This window comes from Eutrema salsugineum, unplaced genomic scaffold (genome assembly GCF_000478725.1).
Source record: "Eutrema salsugineum unplaced genomic scaffold, Eutsalg1_0 scaffold_1, whole genome shotgun sequence".
Lineage (NCBI taxonomy): Eukaryota > Viridiplantae > Streptophyta > Magnoliopsida > Brassicales > Brassicaceae > Eutrema > Eutrema salsugineum.
Window position 1 is genome coordinate 6,693,719 of NW_006256909.1, and position 19,957 is coordinate 6,713,675.

The window sequence follows — 19,957 nt, forward strand, 5'->3', positions numbered from 1 at the left end:
TGACGTATTTTCTCATCAGTTGACTTGTTTATAAATACTCGTGGAGAAGTTTTAAGTTTGCATTGAGCTCTAATGGCAGCTTCAGCGACCAAGCTATGGAGAAGTCTGCAACAAAGACGCACCTTCGTGAACGCGAGGGTCAAATGGGTCTCTGACCCGTACCTCGACGAAGCTGTTCAGCGAGAGAAAAACCTCAAGCAACTTCTCTCTCTCAAGGATCGAATCGTATCTTCCCCATCGAAATCGGTCCTTCTCTCTTCCCTCTCGCTCCTCAAGCCTCTCGTCAATCTCCACATAACCGCCGCCGCGTTTTTCCAGAAATACCCTTCTGTCTTCACCATATTTCAGCCATCCCCTTCTCTTCCTCTCCATGTCCGCCTCACTCCGCAAGCCCTTCTCCTCCACAAAGAAGAAGAAGAGACGATTCACCTATCCCCGCCTCACCGTAACGCCACCGTTCAGCGTCTGACGAAATTCTTGATGCTAACAGGAGCAGGAAGCCTTCCTCTCAGTATCGTGGATCGTTTCAGGCTCGATCTAGGTCTCCCTCACGATTACATTACTTCGCTGATCGGGGATTACCCGGATTACTTTGAAGTAACGGAGGTGAATGATCGGTTTACGGGTGAAAAGTCGCTCGCTTTGGCGCTTTCTTCGCGGCGGAGCAAACTCGCCGTGTCGGAAATGGAGAGAAGAGAAGCTACCATCGATGGGTCTCGCGTGAGAAAAGGGTTGCGCATAAGGTATTCGATGAATTTCCCCAAAGGGTACGAGCTGGAGAAAAAGGTGAAGACTTGGGTGGAGCAATGGCAAAACCTTCCTTACATCTCACCTTATGAAAACGCATTTCACTTGGGGCAGAGCAGTGATCAGGCTGAGAAGTGGGCGGTCGCAGTACTCCATGAGCTTCTATGCCTCTTGGTGTCGAAGAAGACGGAGACAGACAATGTGCTCTGCTTAGGGGAGTATTTAGGGTTCGGAACAAGGTTCAAGAAGGCTTTGGTGCATCATCCAGGTATATTTTACATGTCACACAAGATTCGGACCCAGACTGTTGTCCTAAGGGAAGCTTATCATAAAGCTTTCTTGCTTGAGAAGCATCCGTTGATGGGGATGAGACATAGGTATATTTATCTTATGAGCAAATCAGGGAGAGTAAAGAACCGAGATTATGTTCATGGAACTAAGAGAAACAAACAAAGCTTGTGATAATAATCCACGTTACATAACAGCCGGTGCTCACAGAGACAGAGAATGAATGAGTTGCTTTAATTGGTCAAGTAAAGACAGCTGAACTGACTGTCCTAAGCACATTCTTGACAAGTGTATCTGGAATCAATTCATTGCTAATATGGTTAAATTGTGCAAGGTTTTGTGTTTAGGATCTGCATCAGCTTCTTCCAAAGTCAGCTGGGAAACTATAGTAAACTTGAAAGATCTACTCGAGCGGTTTTGTTGTGAAAACCTGAAGGATCCATGTTGTGAAAACATGGTGATGGTTTTTAAAGTTCAGCATCACGAAGCAGAGGAAGAGTTAAAACTTGAAACTCCACCCCGAGCATATTCTTCTGTACTATCATCTTCACTCATCAAGTCTCCTTACTCAGTGAAGAGAGTTCCAGTATTGTGAAAATCGTAGGTCTATCTTACACAAAGTCAACGTGGGGATTTATTCGACGACTTTCCAATATATTTACTTTGTTTGTTCGAGGACAATAATTTATTTTTAAATATTCCACCTTGTTGAGTGTATTATAAGGTTGCTTGGCTTATTAATTTCTTCCACTTGAAGAACAACGAAATTAAATCTATAATCAATATAGGAAGTAGATGAGAAGGAACATACAGATAGATACAAACCACGAAATGATAACACATACGAATTAGTCAACGACCTTTTTTTCCCAAAAATTTAAATGAACCAATTTTGTTTGTAAATAACGAATCTAACGGCGACCCCCGTTTCCGGTGACCGGATATCCGATACCGTGTCTTCTCGCCGGGAAAATCAAGAACAACATACCGCAAAGAACCCCAACACCCATCGGAACAATATCCAAAACCTTCTTGGTTCCTTGCTCCGGCGCCGGATAAAAACAAGTCACGGCGTTCTTGTCCCTCAGAGCCACCGCACCGAACACAAGAACAGACAAAACTGCGTGGATCCAGTCGACGATCCGAACCCGGTATTTGCTTAGATCGGGTAAACCCAAACCGGACGGGTCAGGGTAGTCAAAAACCCACATACCCTTGCGAGTGGCAAAGCCGTAATAAACGTTGCCGTCTTCAGCCTTGACGCTGTCTGTGAAGGAGCTGAGGAAGCAGGAGATGGAGAGAAGCGTTAGGAGCACTGCGGTTAAAACGCGTGTCGCGTAATCGCACGAGCCGTTTGATGTGAAGACCGGCATGAGGAGCTGGAAAGCTAACAGAGTTCCTGTCGGAAGGAGGTTGGCTAAGTTTGCTGCTGACGTCAGCGTCTGTGACATGGCAGGGTGAGTTGTCGAACGTTGTCTCCTTAGCTGCGTCTGTGGAGGAGGAGGAAAAGGAGGCTCCGATAGCTCTTGCTCGGCGCCATTCGGCTGCAAACTTATCGGGTTTCTCTGCGTCAGGGAAGAAGAAGAAGAAGAAGACATTTTGTTTTTCTTTTTTCCTTTTTTGCGTGAAGAATTTAATAGATGATTTGTATTATATAGTACAAAGTTAAGTTAAGAAGAACGTGCGGTTAGTGTTAAAATGGTTGACTTGACGTGATCAATGTTTTTGAGAAGTCTAATTAATAAGACAAGAGGCAAGGGTCTGGTCTTTTTGTTTATTCTCCGCCGCCCTTAAATTAGACTTTCAAACCTGTTTCAAAGTTGATTATTATTACCAGTTTATTACTCTCTCCAACTTCTAAGAATCTTTATGTAATTTTTTGCGTGCAAGTAGCAGTTTATTATCTTTACTTTGACTCGCAATCTGACGTCAGATTCGTGGCAAGAGACAGATTGCGACTTGCGAGAAATATCAAATGACCCGTAAACCATATATAACCATGAACACAACTCCTCGTGTATGTATTGTATATATTAGATTTAAAGTGGAATATTACCCATGCTCGTGGATTAGAGTGCGTATACTTGCTTTACCATGCAAACAAAAAATCTCTTAGTCCAAAGAGAGGAAATGTACAAGACATGCATTTCTATAACTCACAGACACACCCACATCGTTACATTACAAATGATAAAGACTAAAGAATGTACACACACATGACACAACACAAATACCATACCATCACAGCCTGGCCGTTTCTACTTTGTGATCATAACAAAAAAAAAAGTTTCAAGTGGTGAATTGGTGATCAAAGGTGAAGAATATAAACTTGGCATAAATCGTAGATTATTTTTGATTTCTAACTTTTACATACAAATTAAGTGACAAGTAACGTAGGCGAATGTTTCTTTACGACTCTTCAGTATGCACGGCTTTACATACCATCTCTCTCAACCTTGATACGATTCATCGATCACATCATCTTCCATTATCGCAGTCAATAAGGAATACTTCACCTTCAATGAGATTTTGCCTTTCTCGACCAACAATCTTGCACCCGATACAACCCAATACCCTGGTGATTCTTGCGGTCCCCTTGTCATCTCACTTGTATCCACAAATTTCAAAAGCTTTGGAGCTTGCACGGGCACTGGTGGTCCTCCTGGATAGATAGCAGAGTTTATATTCACATCTGCAGGTCGTGGAGGTGGTTTTTGTGCTGCAGTAAAGTGATGGCTTATCAGCGTTGAGATGAGTCCTGATTTTGGAGCAAAGCCTACCGCTTCATCCCATTCAGAATTCTTCACGATCGTAGCTCCCACTACTCTCGAGAAACAAAGGCGCAAGAAGAGCACGTTCTTGAATCCGTGGCTCTCTACATGAAGCTGCGCACCTGTTACTACCGAAAGATCATCATCTGATTCCACTGGTGCTGTGCAGACGTGGGAGTAGTTCTTCCAGTTTACTTTCTCATAGTATCGACGATCATGAGACTCTTGTCGGATACTTCTATTTGGATCATCTTCAAGCTGGAATATCTTGGGAAGAGAGGAAAGGTGCTGCAAATGAATTGCCAAACGATTGCTTCTTCTGCCCTCTAGGTAGAGCCGCATGCCAGTGATTGGCCTCTTACCAACATCAACCTGAAACCAAGTAAACGAGAAACAAAAACATCTCAAGACTTGAGTACCCTTCAAATAAGATCTAAACCTCACTGCCTGCAGATTAGTACACGTCAGACTTGGCTGACCATTTAAATCCGTAAGCTGCATCAGCAAACTATATATTTAGGGATGAAACAAAACTCATACCGGAGTGGTATTCACGTATAGCTTAGGTCCGAAGAAGCTGAATTGCAGAGACGCACAACTTTGTTGCTTCCTTTGCGGACCAAGAGGAAGTTCACTAAACACTGGAGCCCACTGTCTTGGTAGCTGAAACTCTAAAAACTGATGTAGCTCTGCAATCGGTGGCTTATCTACAAAAGCAAAACTCAAATAATATTGCTACCTGTAACTCCACAAAAACTAACGCGATTTTTGTGTTCGCGGTTACATAGAAAAAAGCAAGAAAGTAAAAAAAAACCATAATTTCACAGATTTGAAATATCACACATTTTTCAGTTTTTCAAAAAACATTTTCTGCAGAGGAAGCAAAGACTACAAAGGTAAGCAGAGCCTGGAGCAGATGAAATGAAGCAAAGACGGAAATTTCCAATAAGTAAGCAAAATGGTTATCTTAGAGTATATTTTCCAGTTATGATTATACTATTCTTAATACCTATATCAAACTTTTAGTCCAAAGGCAAAAGAAACAACTACTATGAAGAATAATTATATAAAAGATTAAAAATTGCACACCTAGAGAAAATATGTAGGCTTACATCTAAGATACAGATTTATGGCGTGGCTCAAGAATCCACTTCCTGGAACTCCATTAAGCAAAGAAGTAATTGGAATAAAGGACATTGAGATAGCATCAGGCTCCATCTGAACTGTTTGCAGCCATTCATTATGCATTAGATTTCTATTATCGTTTCCACCTCGCCTTTTGCACATGAAGACAATGTCCTGCAAGTAACATGTAATTCATGAGAAAAGAAGCAAACGCACATGATAACATGTCTATTAAGATTAAATATGGTAACAATAATAATCACCTCTTTATTTGCATAAGAGCCAAGCGAACTGGTATCTGCAAATCTCAGGCGTTGCTCCTTTGTTTCCACCTGAAACAAGGGGTAAAGACAGGATTCACGGACTTGAGAGTTGCAACTTTAAAGTCCACAGCATATCTGGGGCATGCACAGTCAAAATATTCATACGAAAGTTTTGATGATGCGGAACCGTTTTACAGACCTTATTAGTAGCATGTATTCTATCTGAAGCCATATTTTGCACCCCGCTAGCTTCTACAAACCTCTTATCTGCCACCTCTTTTAACCTTTTCTGCATCTCATCAGGTTGAAGTTTCGAGGAGTGTTGCTGTTTCGCATAAATCACATCTTTCCCTCCCATCTTAACACCAACAATTATATGCGTCCCATAAGTATCTATAAACCTGGTAAAAAACATCTGATTAAATGTTAGTTACAAATCCCCGCCCAAAGAATAATAAAAGTACTAAATATAGATTCTTGTCATGTTATTGCCAAAGCATCATACAATTTCACAGAAGAATAGCACCAACTTTCCATATATATATACAAGCGTGAATGAAAAATCATATGATGTAAAATGGCACATCACCTTGCCAATGCAGCAGGGTCCCATGTTGATGGAACAGCCTGCTTTACATGCTCACGGAGTAACATTTGGGATTTGTCCAAAGCAACCGTGTAAAATGAGATAAATATCCCATCAAAAGCAAGGTTTTTGGTATATGCTGCATCTTTCTGCCAGCAGCTCGAGAATTCAAACATCGCATTGAAGAGACCTGACGGGATTTTACCAGCCAAAGATAGTTCCTGGTTGAACTGCTCAGCCATCTAGAAAACCATATGAAAATGTAGATAAAGTAAGTATTCAGAGCGCAAAGTAGGAAATTCTCTCTCTCTCTTGAGCATTGCTGAGAGGAGTGACACTATAAAACTTACGAGCAACGTACAAGAAACTAGCTAAAGGTTTCAACATATCTACTCAAAACCTTACAACAAAACGAACCAATCCTTGATGGACCGACATAAAGTAAAGACCTTTGTTTTGTAAGAACTCAAATCAAGGGTACAAAGTAAGAAACTTTTTACCTGTTGGAAAGAAAGAACATCAGACCTAAACCGCATGCGCTCCCCTTTGTCGCATTTGATAGACTTTGAGACATTAGGGATGGAGATTCCACCAGGTAAAACAATCTCGCAACTGTCATCGCCGCCTTTGATGTCAAGTAAACGTGATTCTTTAGAGCCTCCTTTGCAATACTTCAAGCGTATATCAATAGCTAAATCATAACCGCAGCCAATTGATCCTATCGCAACTTCAGCTGCTTTAGAAGCTGGTAGCCGAAGTGCCATGATGCTTCACTGCAACGCTTCTTTATGCTAAACCAACAAAGAAAAAAATCAAAAATTAAGCCAAGAATCAAAGCCACTTTTGGATTTGTGAAAAATGTTGACACAAGTTGAATTCACATTCTATTTATTGTTAAACAGAGACCCACCAAATCTGACCAATAAGAAATCCGAAATCATAATTTCCAAAGTATAGACCAAATACTAGCTCGATGACCTAAGATTTTGGACAAATGACCAGGTCCAAATGTCTCGAAAAGCATTCAACAGACAAGCAAAAAAAAAAAGAGAAAAAGGTAGGAACTTCAAAATCTTAGGCCTTGAAAGAAGAAGAAGAGGAGAAGTATAGTGTGGAAAGAATAAGTTGCAAGCTTAATTACGTTTTCAAGCATATATCTTCACGAGAATCGCCAAGCTTAGATATTGCCGGCAGAGAGCTCAAAAACCACGATCTGAGAAGAATCTTCAATCGAAAGGAGCGAGATGGAGTAGGTTTGCAGAGCTAAAGAACAACGATCATGGAGAGATTTGGGAGGAAGGAGGAGGAAGAAAACCCTCAATTTGAGGACCGGTAATTTAGGTTTCCTTCCTGTAAAAACAAAAACAAAAGATTAATCAAAAAAGTGATTGAAAGAAGGTGGGGATGGTAACAGGCTAACAGGTGAGGTGAGTAAAAATGATTTAAGACAAGAAGTGTTAATAAGTTTTTGGTTAAAGGGAAGAAAAGTCAAAGTGGTGGTCAAAGAATGGGGAGTTGTGTATGGCCAATTGATCTTCCCTCTTTATTTTTTTTTATATTTCATTTACCAGGCTGTTATATTGTTACAAAAAGCACCCATAACAATGACAACAACAATCAGATTATATTTTCTTGCTCGAAACTTCCCATATTTCAAAGACAAATTTACTAAAAGGTGAGATGTGATCAATTTTAGGAAGTTGCATGGGAAAACTTAAACAAGTGAGCATGGTTATTACTACTTATTAGTTTTTATATATTTAAGGGAACAAAAAAACATTTAAACTCTTTTGTTTTAATTTTAATGTGGAATTATGTGATTTCTATATGGATTCCCAATAGAGTTTGTTTGAATTTCCAGTCCACATAATAAATACATAATATTTGGATATGTGAGACTGCAACGATCTTGTCTTGAATGATTGTAATGAGTCGTGACTGATATCATATAGTTAGTAGATTTACTTGTAATCGTCGTCATTGTTATATAGCATGGTAAACTTAGCTGAACTGATATTGTGAAAGAAAATGTTTAGTGATAAATTTGGGAGGACACTCAATTTCAACTTTTTTTTTTTTGTTTTGTAATGAATTCTTCTCAGCTTGCTTATATTCAGTTACAAAAATAAAATTAAAAAACAATACGTAATATGTATTTCCCAAATTATTTACAATCTAGAAAATAGAAAATAAAAACGACCACATTTTGATGAAGATTTCATGGAATAGCTCAAGATTTTATTGTGATTCCCAAATCTTTATTTTTGGATGTATGAGTCTCTCTACAACGTATGCCGCCGTTGTTACTTGTTCTCCGTCGGTGATGGAAACGAGAAAATAGAAAACAAACAAAACGTAAAAGATAGGAGGCCGATATAGATAGTGAATCAGATAAGAGAATATGAGTGTATATATCAAGCCAAGCCATGGAATCATGGATGGTGTCGTTTGCTGAAGTGAGTCTTATGGGTCAACGTTGACCCTGAGATGTTTCGAAGAATATTTTTGTCTGATCAAACGTAGAAGACTCCGTCAAATCTGAGTTTTGCTTCTCTAAAACCAAATACAGATAATGGGACCACTATTCACTTTTTCTTTGTTTTTTTTTCTTCTGCATATGCCATATATAGTAGTGTAGAGTGAAGAAGACTCAGTATTGTTTTTTTTCTTACAATGATTACTTTCGTATCTAACTTACACAGTTAGAATAGAATTACAGTTAGAATAGAATGATTCATTCTTGTCTGCTTTGCCAAAGTGGTTGAAATTGCTCGACAAATTGGAGCTAACGATTATAAAAAGCGATATAAAAAGCGAATATAATTAAAATCATTAACTTCTTAAAGTTTGCAAGATATTGAGTGGAAGAGATTTTTTAATTGTTTTGATGTCTTCTTTTGTTTCATTCACTTTCACCGAAAGCTTTCGTCCAAACTCCAAAACTATGCATCTTCTTGGAAGAAAACATAGAGTCAAAAAGAAAAATTATTGTTTTAGATTTGCAAGTTCAAAAAACTCTCGTTTCTACCAGCACGAAACACATTATCTATGAACCCATGGCAATCCAAAATTTCATGATAATTTCATAAATAACAATAAAAACATGGTTATTTGAGGATTATATTTAGTCATTAGAGCAATTCTAAACATCCAAGGTCACAGGAGTTTCTCCTTTCAACTTCTTACAACTTTTGTAGAACTCAGCCTCACCGACGCACTAGAATGAACATTTTATTATGTATTTTGATAATATCCTCTGTAACACTGCTTCATTCAAAACGGCAAATCAATGATCTTAACAATTCATGTGTGTCTCAAACTCAAACATATTATTCGTCCTACAAAAATCATGAGTTTTTGACACGCTCACTGCGCATAAGATGTACGTATTCAATTCAAGCCGTCCTAGTTCGTTCTCTCATTTGCTGTCTGTAAAGTCGGCATCGATCACATCATCACCACCTTTGCTTGACGATGAATCTGTTGATGAAGCACCTTCACCTCCAGGGGAAGGACCTGGACCTGCAGCTCCTGCTCCAGCTCCTGGCTGGTTGTACATAGACTGGCCAATCTGCATCACTTCTTGGTTTAGAGCAGCCATTGTATCTTTGATTTCCTGGGTTGATCCGCTTCCAATCTTGTCTTTCAGCTCCTGTAGCTTAGCCTCCACCTTCTCTTTCACTTCACCTGGGATTTTATCTCCAAGTTCTTTAAGTTGCTTCTCTGTCTGGTACACCACCGAATCTGCTTGGTTCTTTGTGTCAATTGCGTCTCTCTTCTCCTTGTCATCCTTTGCAAACCTTTCTGCTTCTTGCACCATTTGCTCTACCTGTAATGTTCAACCACAACAAATTTGTTACCATGGATACGAATATTAGCAATCTATTGATCACGGGGATTGCTACTCCCAAATTTAATGCAACCAATGCTTCTAATTAACGTGGCTACCATTCTGATGATCAGTAGAATATTGGGACGGAACTGTAAGAAAACATGTCGATAACAGAAGCATTTGTTATTTAATTTGTAAACTGTACGTACCTCATCCTTGGGCAATGTACTGGCACCAGTAATGGTGATGTCTTGTTTCTTTCCGGTGCCTTTGTCACTCGCACTCACGGATAGGATTCCATTGGCATCGATGTCAAATTTGACTTCGATTTGTGGAACTCCACGTGGTGCCGGAGGGATACCATCTAAACGGAAGCTGCCAAGAGACTTGTTATCCCGGACAAACTCCCTCTCACCCTGCAGCACATTAATCTCAACACTTGTCTGTCCATCAGCAGCAGTCGAGAAGACTTCTGACTTGGAAGTAGGCAGTGTAGAGTTCCTTGGAATAATCTTAGTCATCACACCACCAAGAGTTTCCAAACCAATCGAAAGTGGTGTCACATCGAGAAGCACAATGTCACTCACATCTCCAGCCAGAACACCAGCCTGTAATCAAAAGAGAAAGGCGCTTGATGAGAAATCATTTCAGTAGATAGGTGACACTTACAAGTTCACGAGAACATACCTGGACTGCAGCACCTAGGGCAACAACCTCATCAGGATTTACTGTCACATTGGGTTCTTTCCCAGTCAGCTTCCTGACGACTTCCTGAACAGCAGGAATACGTGTGGATCCACCAACAAGGATTACTTCATCAATATCTTTGAAACTGAGCTTTGCATCTCTCAGGGAATTCTCAACGGGAGTCTTACACCTATGAGACAGATACATGGAAAAGAATCCTGAGCCTACATGATTACTTCTCGGGCTATTAATATATTAGCCATAAGAACCGTAACGAAAATTACCTGTCAAGTAAATCTGAACACAATTCTTCGAACTTGGCACGTGTCAGGGTGGTTTCTATGTGTTTAGGTCCATCAGCTGTGGCCGTGATAAATGGTAAGCTGAGCACAGAATTCATATCAATCAGAATCCATACGCTTGTGAAAGTACTAAGTCAAAAATTTTGCGAGAAAATTAATTGTACCTCATATTTGTCTGAGTCAGGGAGGAAAGCTCAATTTTAGCTTTTTCCGCTGCCTCTGTCAATCTCTGAAGTGCTTGCTTATCTTTCAGAAGATCAATGCCTTCATCTTTCTTGAAATTTGAAGCAAGCCAATCAACAACTCTCTGCATTCCAAATTTGAATTTATTAAGTAAAGCATCGAAGAGAGAGTAAACAGATTCAAAGCTCTTTGACAAAGGGCGTCACGATCAATGTCTGCATTTGACTAACCTTGTCAAAGTCATCTCCACCCAAATGGGTGTCTCCAGAGGTGGAAAGCACTTCAAACACACCATCACCAACCTCAAGCACTGCATAATAAGATACATAACAGAACGCATATTACAAGGTGCTAATACATCTTGTTGATGGTAGAAGCACAAAATAACAATATTCCCAAAGAAGATATATAGAGCATTTTGGCAAAACTTTATTGTCAAGTACCTGAGACATCAAAGGTACCACCACCAAGATCAAAGACTAGAATTGTTTCGTTGCTTTTTCTCTCAAATCCATAAGCCAATGAAGCAGCAGTGGGCTCATTAATAATACGAAGAACTTCCAGCCCAGCAATGCGACCAGCATCTTTCGTAGCTGTCCTCTGTGAGTCGTTGAAGTAAGCAGGTACAGTGACGACAGCCTTGGTTACTTTTTCGTTCAAAAATCTTGAAGCATCATCCACGAGTTTCCTCAGAACCTACACCAAAGGAAAACCCCACAAACACGATTAACTCTCAATCGGAAAAACCAGAATGACAAGCTGAAGATGACAAACACAAGAGAGAGAAGAATTTCAAAGAAAGTGCAGATACCAGCAACAGAAAGTGAGAGACAGGATTCATTAAAATTTTCAGAACCTTATTTTACAGTGTGAGGAAAAATCTTTAATTTAGTTCACGAAATCACTACCCACTATAGAGCGTGTACCCATTATCCAAAATTGTTTCAAATAAGAACCGCACATTCAACACCCACAAGTTGAGCTCATACAAAGCTCAAAACAGCTAAACACTCAAAAGCTACATCGATTAATAAACGGGAGAAGTGAGTAAATTGATAAACTTCAATACCTGAGCTGAGATTTCCTCAGCAGCAAATTGTTTGCCAATGGCAGGACACTCCAGCTTGACATTTCCGTTCTCATCCCTAACAACTCGGTATGAAACCTGCTTAGCCTCCTCATCTACCTCGTTCATCCTCCTACCAATAAACCTCTTTACCGAGAAGAAAGTGTTCTCAGGATTAACAACGGCTTGCCGCTTCGCAATCTGCCCGACAAGCCGGTCACCGCTCTTCGTGTACGCCACCACAGACGGCGTCGTCCTCTGACCCTCAGCGTTCGTCACAATCGTAGGCTTGCCTCCTTCCATGGCAGCTACGGCGGAGTTAGTCGTACCCAAATCGATTCCAACGACCTTCTCGTTAACCACGCGCACGGGACCAACTGCGTACCTTGAGCCATTTCTGCTATTCATTTTGAGGAAGGCAGAAGTAGGAGTGGAGAAAGGGCCCGTTCTTGTGCCGAAGAAGGCGCTTCTTGGCATGAAGCTACCTTTACCATTGAGATTCCTCTTGGAAGAAGAAGTGGCGAATCCAATTCCGCCGAGAACGTGAATTTGGGCGGAGGATGAAGCCATTTTTTAAGCTTAATAGTAGATTAATAATAATAATGAAGGAAGCACGAGAGAAGCAAAGGCAACGACGTAAGTGGACAGAGGGAGAAATGAGAAAGAGGGTTTGAACTTTGAAAGAGAAACCCTAGGGTAGGTGAGGAGGAGGAAGATACATAGAAGAAGATAAGAGAATGGTGGAGACGGTAGAGAATAGTGTGGCAACCAGTAGAAGTTTCCAGAAGGGGGCTTAATTTGGATGGATCCTTAATGGGCTTTTTATAAAAGCCTAAATCCCTCTTATATGGCCTTGATTGTTTTCAGATTCTATGCTGGTTTTTTGTTATTAAAAAAGTATATTTTTTTACTGAACTAGTTTCCTATAGTGAAACTTTTTAGTCAGTGGTCAGGGTTAAATGTTTTTATTACCCAGCTTATTAGAATTCGATTTCTTTCTTTTGTTGTTCTTTTTTTTAATAAAAAAAAATCGAATTCTATGTTATGGGGATTGGGGAGAGTTGTTCTAGTGGAATTCGTTATTCATGAATGCATGTGTTGTATGGTTATTCGTGATTGCATGTGCTGTATCAAATGTAATTTTATGAGGATAGAACAAAGTGAGAGAACTGCAACATATTATTATGCAGTATAAAATTCTCTGTGACAGCATTGCTGCTTTCTAACGAAAAATAATCGTTGTACACAAGCATTGCTCAATTCATATGTGTTTCAACACAATCAAGCCTACAAAATCATGCGTTTTACATCGGATGCATGAATTCACAACCGTCCTAGTTTGTTTTCTCATTTGCTGTCTGTGAAGTCAGCATCAATCACATCATCTCCACCTTTACTTGATGAATCTGCTGATGAAGCATCTTCACCTCCAGGGTTAGGACCTGGACCTGCTGCTCCTGCTCCAGCTCCTGGCTGGTTGTACATAGACTGGCCAATCTGCATCACTTCTTGGTTTAGAGCAGCCATTGTATCTTTGATTTCTTGAGTCGTTCCGCTTCCTATCTTGTCTTTCAGCTCTTGTAGCTTAGCCTCCACCTTCTCTTTCACTTCACCTGGGATTTTCTCTCCAAGTTCTTTAAGTTGCTTCTCTGTCTGGTACACCACCGAATCTGCTTGGTTCTTCGTGTCAATGGCGTCTCTCTTCTCCTTGTCATCCTTTGCAAACCTTTCTGCTTCTTGGACCATTTGGTCTACCTATAACGTTCAACGACAACAGATTTGTTACCATTGATGGTAATATTAGCAAAAAAAGAACCACTCCTTTACAAAGGCCCTATTGATCATGAATATTGCTACTCTCACAAAAATACGCAACCAATGCTTCCACTATTCTGATGATCAGTAGAATATTGGGACGGAACTGTAAGAAAACATGTTGATAACTGAAGCATTTGTTGTTTAATTTGTAAATTGTACGCACCTCATCCTTGGGCAATGTACTGGCACCAGTAATGGTGATGTCTTGTTTCTTTCCGGTGCCTTTGTCACTCGCACTCACGGATAGAATTCCATTGGCATCGATGTCAAATTTGACTTCGATTTGTGGAACTCCACGTGGTGCCGGAGGGATACCATCTAGACGGAAGCTACCAAGAGACTTGTTATCCCGGACAAACTCCCTCTCCCCCTGCAACACATTAATCTCAACACTTGTCTGTCCATCAGCAGCAGTGGAGAAGACTTCTGACTTAGAAGTAGGTAGTGTAGTGTTCCTTGGGATAATCTTAGTCATAACACCACCAAGGGTTTCCAAACCAATCGAAAGTGGTGTCACATCAAGAAGCACAATGTCACTCACATCTCCAGCCAGAACACCAGCCTAGAAACAAAAGAGAAAGGCTCTTGATGAGAACTCATTGCAGTAGAAAAGGTGAAAGTTACAAGTTCACGAGAACACACCTGGACTGCCGCACCTAAGGCTACAACCTCATCAGGATTTACTGTGACGTTAGGTTCTTTCCCAGTCAGCTTCCTGACGACTTCCTGAACAGCAGGAATACGTGTAGACCCACCAACAAGGATTACTTCATCAATATCTTTAAAGCTGAGCTTCGCATCTCTCAATGAATTCTCAACGGGAGTCTTACATCTATAAGATAGAGACAGGGATAAGAATCTTAGGCCTCCATGATTAATCAAAAGCTACAGAATGGGCACATAGCAATCTGTTGACTTGTTATCTATGAATACCTCATAATAACTGTAAGCAATTAATACCTAATAAGAACTGTGAGTAAATTACCTGTCGAGTAAATCTGAACACAATTCTTCGAACTTGGCACGGGTAAGGGTGGTTTCTATGTGTTTAGGTCCATCAGCTGTGGCTGTGATAAATGGCAAGCTGAGCACAGAATTTATATCAATCAGAATCCATACGCTTTTGAAAGTACTAAATCAACAATTTGGGCGAGAAAATTGGTTGTACCTCATGTTTGTCTGAGTCAGGGAGGAAAGCTCAATTTTAGCTTTTTCTGCTGCCTCTGTCAACCTCTGAAGTGCTTGCTTGTCTTTCAGAAGATCAATGCCTTCATCTTTCTTGAAATTTGAAGCAAGCCAATCAACAACTCTCTGCATTCCAAATTTGAATTTATTAAGTAAAGCATCGAAGAGAGAGTAAACAGATTCAAAACTTTGTAATTCATGTGTGCCTTTAATTCACCTTGTCAAAGTCATCACCACCCAAATGTGTGTCTCCAGAAGTGGAAAGTACTTCAAACACACCATCGCCTACTTCAAGCACTGAATAATAATAAACATAACAAAAATACATATTAGATGGTGCTAATAAGAACACATCAAAAGGTGGTATACAGAGCATTTTGGCAAAAGTTTAATGTTACGTACCTGACACATCAAAAGTACCACCACCAAGATCAAAGACTAGAATAGTTTCATTGCTCTTCCTTTCAAACCCATAAGCCAATGACGCAGCTGTGGGCTCATTGATAATACGAAGAACTTCCAACCCAGCAATGCGACCAGCATCTTTCGTAGCTGTCCTCTGAGAGTCGTTGAAGTAAGCAGGCACAGTGATGACAGCCTTGGTTACTTTGTCGTTCAAGAATCTAGAGGCGTCATCCACGAGTTTCCTCAAAACCTACACCACACACAATCCCATAAGAAGAAGAGCATTCACAGCAACAACAAAAAAAGTAATTATTCAACAAACAAATGATTAACTACAGTGAACAATCACAAAAACTGTTAACTCTTGATCAGAATTTCTTGAATGATAAGCTGAAGATGACAAAACATAAGACAGAGTACACTGCACTGTTGATGTAAGTGCAGATATCAGCAAACGAGACAGGAGTCACTCAAGTAGTCAAGTTCCAGAACTATAAAGAGTGAAGAAAAATCCAAAACTTAATTCAAAAAGTTCATTACACTATCTTCGAGCATGTATTCACCATCCAAAAGAGTATCAATTAAGAGCCGCACATTCATCAATGAATAAACTTCAAGTACCTGAGCTGAAATCTCCTCGGCGGCAAATTGTTTGCCAATGGCAGGACACTCCAGCTTGACATTTCCGTTCTCATCCTTAATAACTCTATAAGAAACCTGCTTAGACTCCTCAGCTACTTCGTTCATCCTCCTACCAATAAACCTCTTCACCGAGAAGAAAGTGTTCTCAGGATTCACGACGGCTTGCCGCTTCGCAATTTGCCCGACAAGTCGGTCACCGCTCTTCGTGTAAGCCACCACAGACGGAGTCGTCCTCTGACCCTCAGCGTTCGTCACAATCGTAGGCTTGCCTCCTTCCATGGCAGCTACGGCGGAGTTCGTCGTGCCCAAATCGATTCCAACGACCTTCTCGTTAACCACACGCACCGGACCTACAGCATATCTAGAAGCGCCGCCATTTCTACTGCCCATTCTCAGGAAGGCAGAAGTAGGGGTGGAGAAAGGACCCGTTCTTGTGCCGAAGAAGGCGCTTCTCGGCATGAAACTACCTTTACCATTGAGATTCCTCTTGGAAGAAGAAGAAGCGAATCCAATTCCGCCGAGGACGTGAATCTGGGCGGAAGATGAAGCCATTTTTCGAGCTTTTAATTGGAATTATAATAGTGATGGAGGAAGCAAGAGAAGGACAAAGGAACAGAAATGAACAAAGGGTTTGACGAGAAACCCTAGAAGAAGGTAGGAGGAGGAGATATAGAAGAAGATAAGAGGAAGGTGAAGACGAGGAAGACAAATGTAGGACCCAAGCTGAAGTTTCCAGAAAGGGCACTTTAAGATGGGCTTTTTGGTTGGATTCCACAACTATTGTATATGAGTTTAGCCATACTAAAGATTACTAGAGAATCTCAGAAACATCCAGACTTTTCACAAAGCCCACACACTTCCTCTTAATCTCATGACATCATCGTATGTTCTTCAATGCGACGCGTCACTTAGCCAAACATTCACCACGAGGTCTCAAATATTTATGTAGTTTGGTGAGTTCAGGTAGTTAGTTCATATATCGTGTATGAATAATAAAAATGGCCTAATTCATAGGGCTATTGGCCATTTTGAGACTAGCTTCATGGTGATTAGTGATTGAAACTCACTTTATCAATAGGGCAATTGGCCATTTTGAGACTAGCTTCATGGTGACTAGTAGACAAACCTATAATATTGCTCACTACTTTGCCAAAGTAGGCTTGATCGGTTTAGAAGCAACTTGAGATATGAAAATGCTATATTTTCACGTGATGGAACTATGGGATAATTTATTCAGAGCAACTCGAGCTTGTTTTTATTTTGCTATCCTTTTACTTCTGTTAATTTAATTAAAAAAAAAACTAATGAAAACGATGTGGACATTTATTCAAAGCAACTAGAGCAAATGGAAGAGAAAATTATATCTATTTAGGCTCTCTACACATAGAGAGAGAGAGAAAGAAATGAACAAAGAGAAAAATTGCCCCAACAGAAACAAAACAAGGGATCAAGAATCATGGAGAAAAACGCTCATGCTAGATATGTGGCTATAGAATTAAGCATTATGTCATTGGAGCTTGTGTTCCACACCACATGTGGGTGTACATTTTAAATGATTGTGGGTATGGTTGATTTTTACCCACGCAAGTGCAGGTTTGGTTTTAGATGGGTCGTTTGTTAGGCTTTTATACACCCGTTTATGTACTTATAGGAAGAAAGGTGCAACATTACCGATCCAGTTTGGTATCGCTAACAATTGCCTTAACATATTTTTTAACTTCAAAAAATATTTGTTTGGCCTCCAAAAGAATGGAAAGTTGGAAACCAACCATACGTATTGCCTCGCAGAATCATAGATGATGTTTGTGCCATGCTTTTCTTCAAGTTTTTCTCTCAAACCTTTTCTTTCTTTTTTTGGAGAAAGGGTTCTTGCAATTCATTTTTCAATTCACTTTTTAGATGATAAAATATGTTTAATTTTTTGTTTTTTTTTTCACCCTCAATTCATTGGTCTAATGACTCTAAACCACATATTTGTTCTCTTCTTGCTGGGGAAGAGTTTTTAAATCTACCAGTGGACTTTTCACTGGCAAAGCCAAAAAACAAGTTGATATGTCTTCGACAAAAAAATAAAAATAAAAATATGTCTAATCTTATATAGTATAGGATTTATTTAAGGTTTTTAGTGAAAAAACTCCTCAACTAAATTTGAATCGGATAGAAACCCCTCAACTATTTTTGTAATGTAAAAATTCCTTAACTAAGTTTTCATAATAATTTAGTCCCTCCGTGAACAATACCGTTAAATCTTAACGGATTACAGCTAAATGAAAACGTGAAAACGAAATGACTTCAATAAAAAAACCTAAAATCGATTTGAAACTAAAAATTCTCAATTTAAAAATTAGTGTTCTTCATTCAATTTGAAAATCTCTGAAATTCTTCTTCTTAGTAAATTTGTTGGAGGAAGAAGAACCAGGTTTTAAACATCAAAATAAAACAGCTGCTTCATCTTCTTCCAAGCTTCAGAGTTGTGATTTTTTCTCCTCTTTCTCCCAATTTGCGAAAATATTTCTCTCAATCCAAAGGTTTTTTTCTCAAATAAATTTGTTTTAATCAACACAACAAATCATTTCAATTTCACCCAATTGACTTCCAAACCATAAAAACTACTTAGAATCACACTTTCAAAAATTAGGGTTCATCAATTTAGGTTTAAAAATTAGGAGATTTTAGAGATTATGTTTAATTTGGGATTCTTATATCTGATTTTCAAAAAGCTTGTTGTTTATAATAAAAATCGTGTAGTTTTTACTAAAAAAGAACGATTTCTTAAGATTTGACGGTGTTGTTCACAAATGAACTAAATCATTACGAAAATTTAGTTGAAGGGTTTTTACGTTACAAAAATAGTTGATGAGTTTTTATCCGATTCAAACTTAGTTGAAGGGTTTTTTCACTAAAAACCCATAATTTCTGTAAAGTACTGTTAACATGAAAATTATGAATATATTATTAAGAAAATAGGAACAAACCATGTGCAAGTGCATTGGGCTAGACGATTCCTTCTCGACATTTACACTAAAAGACAATATTGGAGTCAAGGGCCATCTTCTTCTCCCAAATAAATAACATTTAGATTATTCATCTTATTGGTTGATATTTGTTAAAATTCATCTTGTATGATATTTGTTAAAAATTATCTTTAGACACTGTATTTATTTTTGGATTAGACGGATTCAGACCTACAAAAAACAAAGAGTCTATGATAATGATGAAACTAGTTTCTGAGTTTCAATATATGAATGGTGTAATCTCATCAAGAAAGCAAAATCCGATTAATACCACTGAACGAATATTCAAAACAATCGATAGCAAACAAAGAACATTTTCTTGTATTAAACGTTAGGGCAATTCTTTAAACGTTATATGAAAAGCGATCGACTCTAAACGAACAAAATAACAAACAGATCTTATATTATATGATAGATAGAGGAAAACAAAAAGGTTTGCTCAAGAGATACCAAAAAATCGCTTACAAGCCTTAAGAAATGCTTTTTTCTTGATATTGTTGCTCTTCTTCTTCTTCTGCACCTTCTCTTTATCATCTTCTTCGTCTTCATCTTCCTCATGGAAAGGAAGAGGCCACGTAGCAGAGCTCTGGTCATAGATTCTACAGTAGCGTTCAGAGACAGACGAAGATCTTCTCATGGACATAGCAGTCTTTGAAGGAACCGCTTGCCCTGATGCAGACACTGACCTGTTCCTGCTCAGCTTCGCTCTCGTTTCAATCGGTTCCGGATCGGGCTTCTGGATCTGGTGATCGACCGGGTGGGGTTTCTCGTCTGTTGAATCCATTTTGGAATAGCCACTCATGATGTGTTCTCTCTATTTCTTCTTGTTCTGTTTTATGATAATGGATGAACTCTAGCTACTGTGTGAGTGCCATTTATAAATATGTCGAGGTTCATGAATCGGGTAATTTTAATTACTATGAGATCTTTTCAAATATTACAGCTGGTGGAGATTGTAATTAACGTTTTAAATTTTTTAACTCTGGACATGTGCAGTTGTCTGGCAAATGTTTGGCATTACATAAATATAGTGTTCATACTTC

At 39.3% G+C, this 19,957-nt stretch overlaps 6 protein-coding genes across 6 annotated transcripts; 1 reads left to right on the forward strand and 5 right to left on the reverse strand.

Annotated features, from left to right (window-relative positions):
- Positions 1–34: 34 nt before the first annotated feature.
- On the forward strand, positions 35–1,761 carry LOC18030737 (protein WHAT'S THIS FACTOR 1). Its single transcript, XM_006413382.2, has 2 exons — positions 35–1,280; positions 1,370–1,761. The coding sequence occupies exon 1, from the start codon at positions 73–75 to the stop codon at positions 1,207–1,209; it is 1,137 nt and encodes a 378-aa protein (XP_006413445.1). The 5' UTR covers positions 35–72; the 3' UTR covers positions 1,210–1,280; positions 1,370–1,761.
- A 41-nt stretch (positions 1,762–1,802) lies between these two features.
- Positions 1,803–2,655, reverse strand: LOC18031067 (protein DMP3). Its single transcript, XM_006413383.2, has one exon. It carries the CDS (start codon positions 2,631–2,633, stop codon positions 1,947–1,949), a length of 687 nt encoding a protein of 228 aa, XP_006413446.1. The 5' UTR covers positions 2,634–2,655; the 3' UTR covers positions 1,803–1,946.
- Positions 2,656–3,336: 681 nt separating this feature from the next.
- On the reverse strand, positions 3,337–7,190 carry LOC18031068 (MACPF domain-containing protein At4g24290). Its single transcript, XM_006413384.2, has 8 exons — positions 6,922–7,190; positions 6,281–6,571; positions 5,784–6,022; positions 5,394–5,595; positions 5,195–5,263; positions 4,919–5,105; positions 4,347–4,513; positions 3,337–4,178 (listed from the first exon to the last, which is right to left on the reverse strand). The coding sequence occupies exons 2-8, from the start codon at positions 6,542–6,544 to the stop codon at positions 3,486–3,488; spliced, it is 1,821 nt and encodes a 606-aa protein (XP_006413447.1). The 5' UTR covers positions 6,545–6,571; positions 6,922–7,190; the 3' UTR covers positions 3,337–3,485.
- A 1,805-nt stretch (positions 7,191–8,995) lies between these two features.
- LOC18031069 (heat shock 70 kDa protein 6, chloroplastic) lies at positions 8,996–12,581 on the reverse strand. Its single transcript, XM_006413385.2, has 8 exons — positions 11,854–12,581; positions 11,228–11,480; positions 11,015–11,094; positions 10,766–10,908; positions 10,584–10,682; positions 10,300–10,489; positions 9,822–10,220; positions 8,996–9,609 (listed from the first exon to the last, which is right to left on the reverse strand). Exons 1-8 carry the CDS (start codon positions 12,418–12,420, stop codon positions 9,199–9,201), a joined length of 2,142 nt encoding a protein of 713 aa, XP_006413448.1. The 5' UTR covers positions 12,421–12,581; the 3' UTR covers positions 8,996–9,198.
- Positions 12,582–13,021: 440 nt separating this feature from the next.
- On the reverse strand, positions 13,022–16,567 carry LOC18031070 (heat shock 70 kDa protein 6, chloroplastic). The gene is made up of 8 exons (XM_006413386.2): positions 15,880–16,567; positions 15,256–15,508; positions 15,071–15,150; positions 14,837–14,979; positions 14,654–14,752; positions 14,311–14,500; positions 13,832–14,230; positions 13,022–13,605 (listed from the first exon to the last, which is right to left on the reverse strand). The coding sequence occupies exons 1-8, from the start codon at positions 16,450–16,452 to the stop codon at positions 13,198–13,200; spliced, it is 2,145 nt and encodes a 714-aa protein (XP_006413449.1). The 5' UTR covers positions 16,453–16,567; the 3' UTR covers positions 13,022–13,197.
- Positions 16,568–19,282: 2,715 nt separating this feature from the next.
- LOC18031071 lies at positions 19,283–19,756 on the reverse strand. Its single transcript, XM_006413387.2, has one exon. It carries the CDS (start codon positions 19,714–19,716, stop codon positions 19,354–19,356), a length of 363 nt encoding a protein of 120 aa, XP_006413450.1. The 5' UTR covers positions 19,717–19,756; the 3' UTR covers positions 19,283–19,353.
- Positions 19,757–19,957: the final 201 nt, after the last annotated feature.

What these genes read in the sequence shown, in the direction of transcription:
- LOC18031067 (XM_006413383.2), bottom strand. Translation starts at nt 2,633, where the DNA reads ATGTCTTCTTCTTCTTCTTCTTCCCTGACGCAGAGAAACCCGATAAGT.
- LOC18030737 (XM_006413382.2), top strand. Translation starts at nt 73, where the DNA reads ATGGCAGCTTCAGCGACCAAGCTATGGAGAAGTCTGCAACAAAGACGC.
- LOC18031069 (XM_006413385.2), bottom strand. Translation starts at nt 12,420, where the DNA reads ATGGCTTCATCCTCCGCCCAAATTCACGTTCTCGGCGGAATTGGATTC. An exon ending in TGTTCAGATTTACTTGACAG is followed by an intron (nt 10,490 to 10,583) that starts GTAATTTTCGTT and finishes TCTGTCTCATAG; the next exon opens with GTGTAAGACTCCCGTTGAGA. An exon ending in CCCTAGGTGCTGCAGTCCAG is followed by an intron (nt 10,221 to 10,299) that starts GTATGTTCTCGT and finishes TTTTGATTACAG; the next exon opens with GCTGGTGTTCTGGCTGGAGA.
- LOC18031068 (XM_006413384.2), bottom strand. Translation starts at nt 6,544, where the DNA reads ATGGCACTTCGGCTACCAGCTTCTAAAGCAGCTGAAGTTGCGATAGGA. An exon ending in GAATACATGCTACTAATAAG is followed by an intron (nt 5,264 to 5,393) that starts GTCTGTAAAACG and finishes CCCTTGTTTCAG; the next exon opens with GTGGAAACAAAGGAGCAACG. An exon ending in TATACGTGAATACCACTCCG is followed by an intron (nt 4,179 to 4,346) that starts GTATGAGTTTTG and finishes ACTTGGTTTCAG; the next exon opens with GTTGATGTTGGTAAGAGGCC.
- LOC18031071 (XM_006413387.2), bottom strand. Translation starts at nt 19,716, where the DNA reads ATGAGTGGCTATTCCAAAATGGATTCAACAGACGAGAAACCCCACCCG.
- LOC18031070 (XM_006413386.2), bottom strand. Translation starts at nt 16,452, where the DNA reads ATGGCTTCATCTTCCGCCCAGATTCACGTCCTCGGCGGAATTGGATTC. An exon ending in CTGACTCAGACAAACATGAG is followed by an intron (nt 14,753 to 14,836) that starts GTACAACCAATT and finishes TTCTGTGCTCAG; the next exon opens with CTTGCCATTTATCACAGCCA. An exon ending in TGTTCAGATTTACTCGACAG is followed by an intron (nt 14,501 to 14,653) that starts GTAATTTACTCA and finishes TCTATCTTATAG; the next exon opens with ATGTAAGACTCCCGTTGAGA.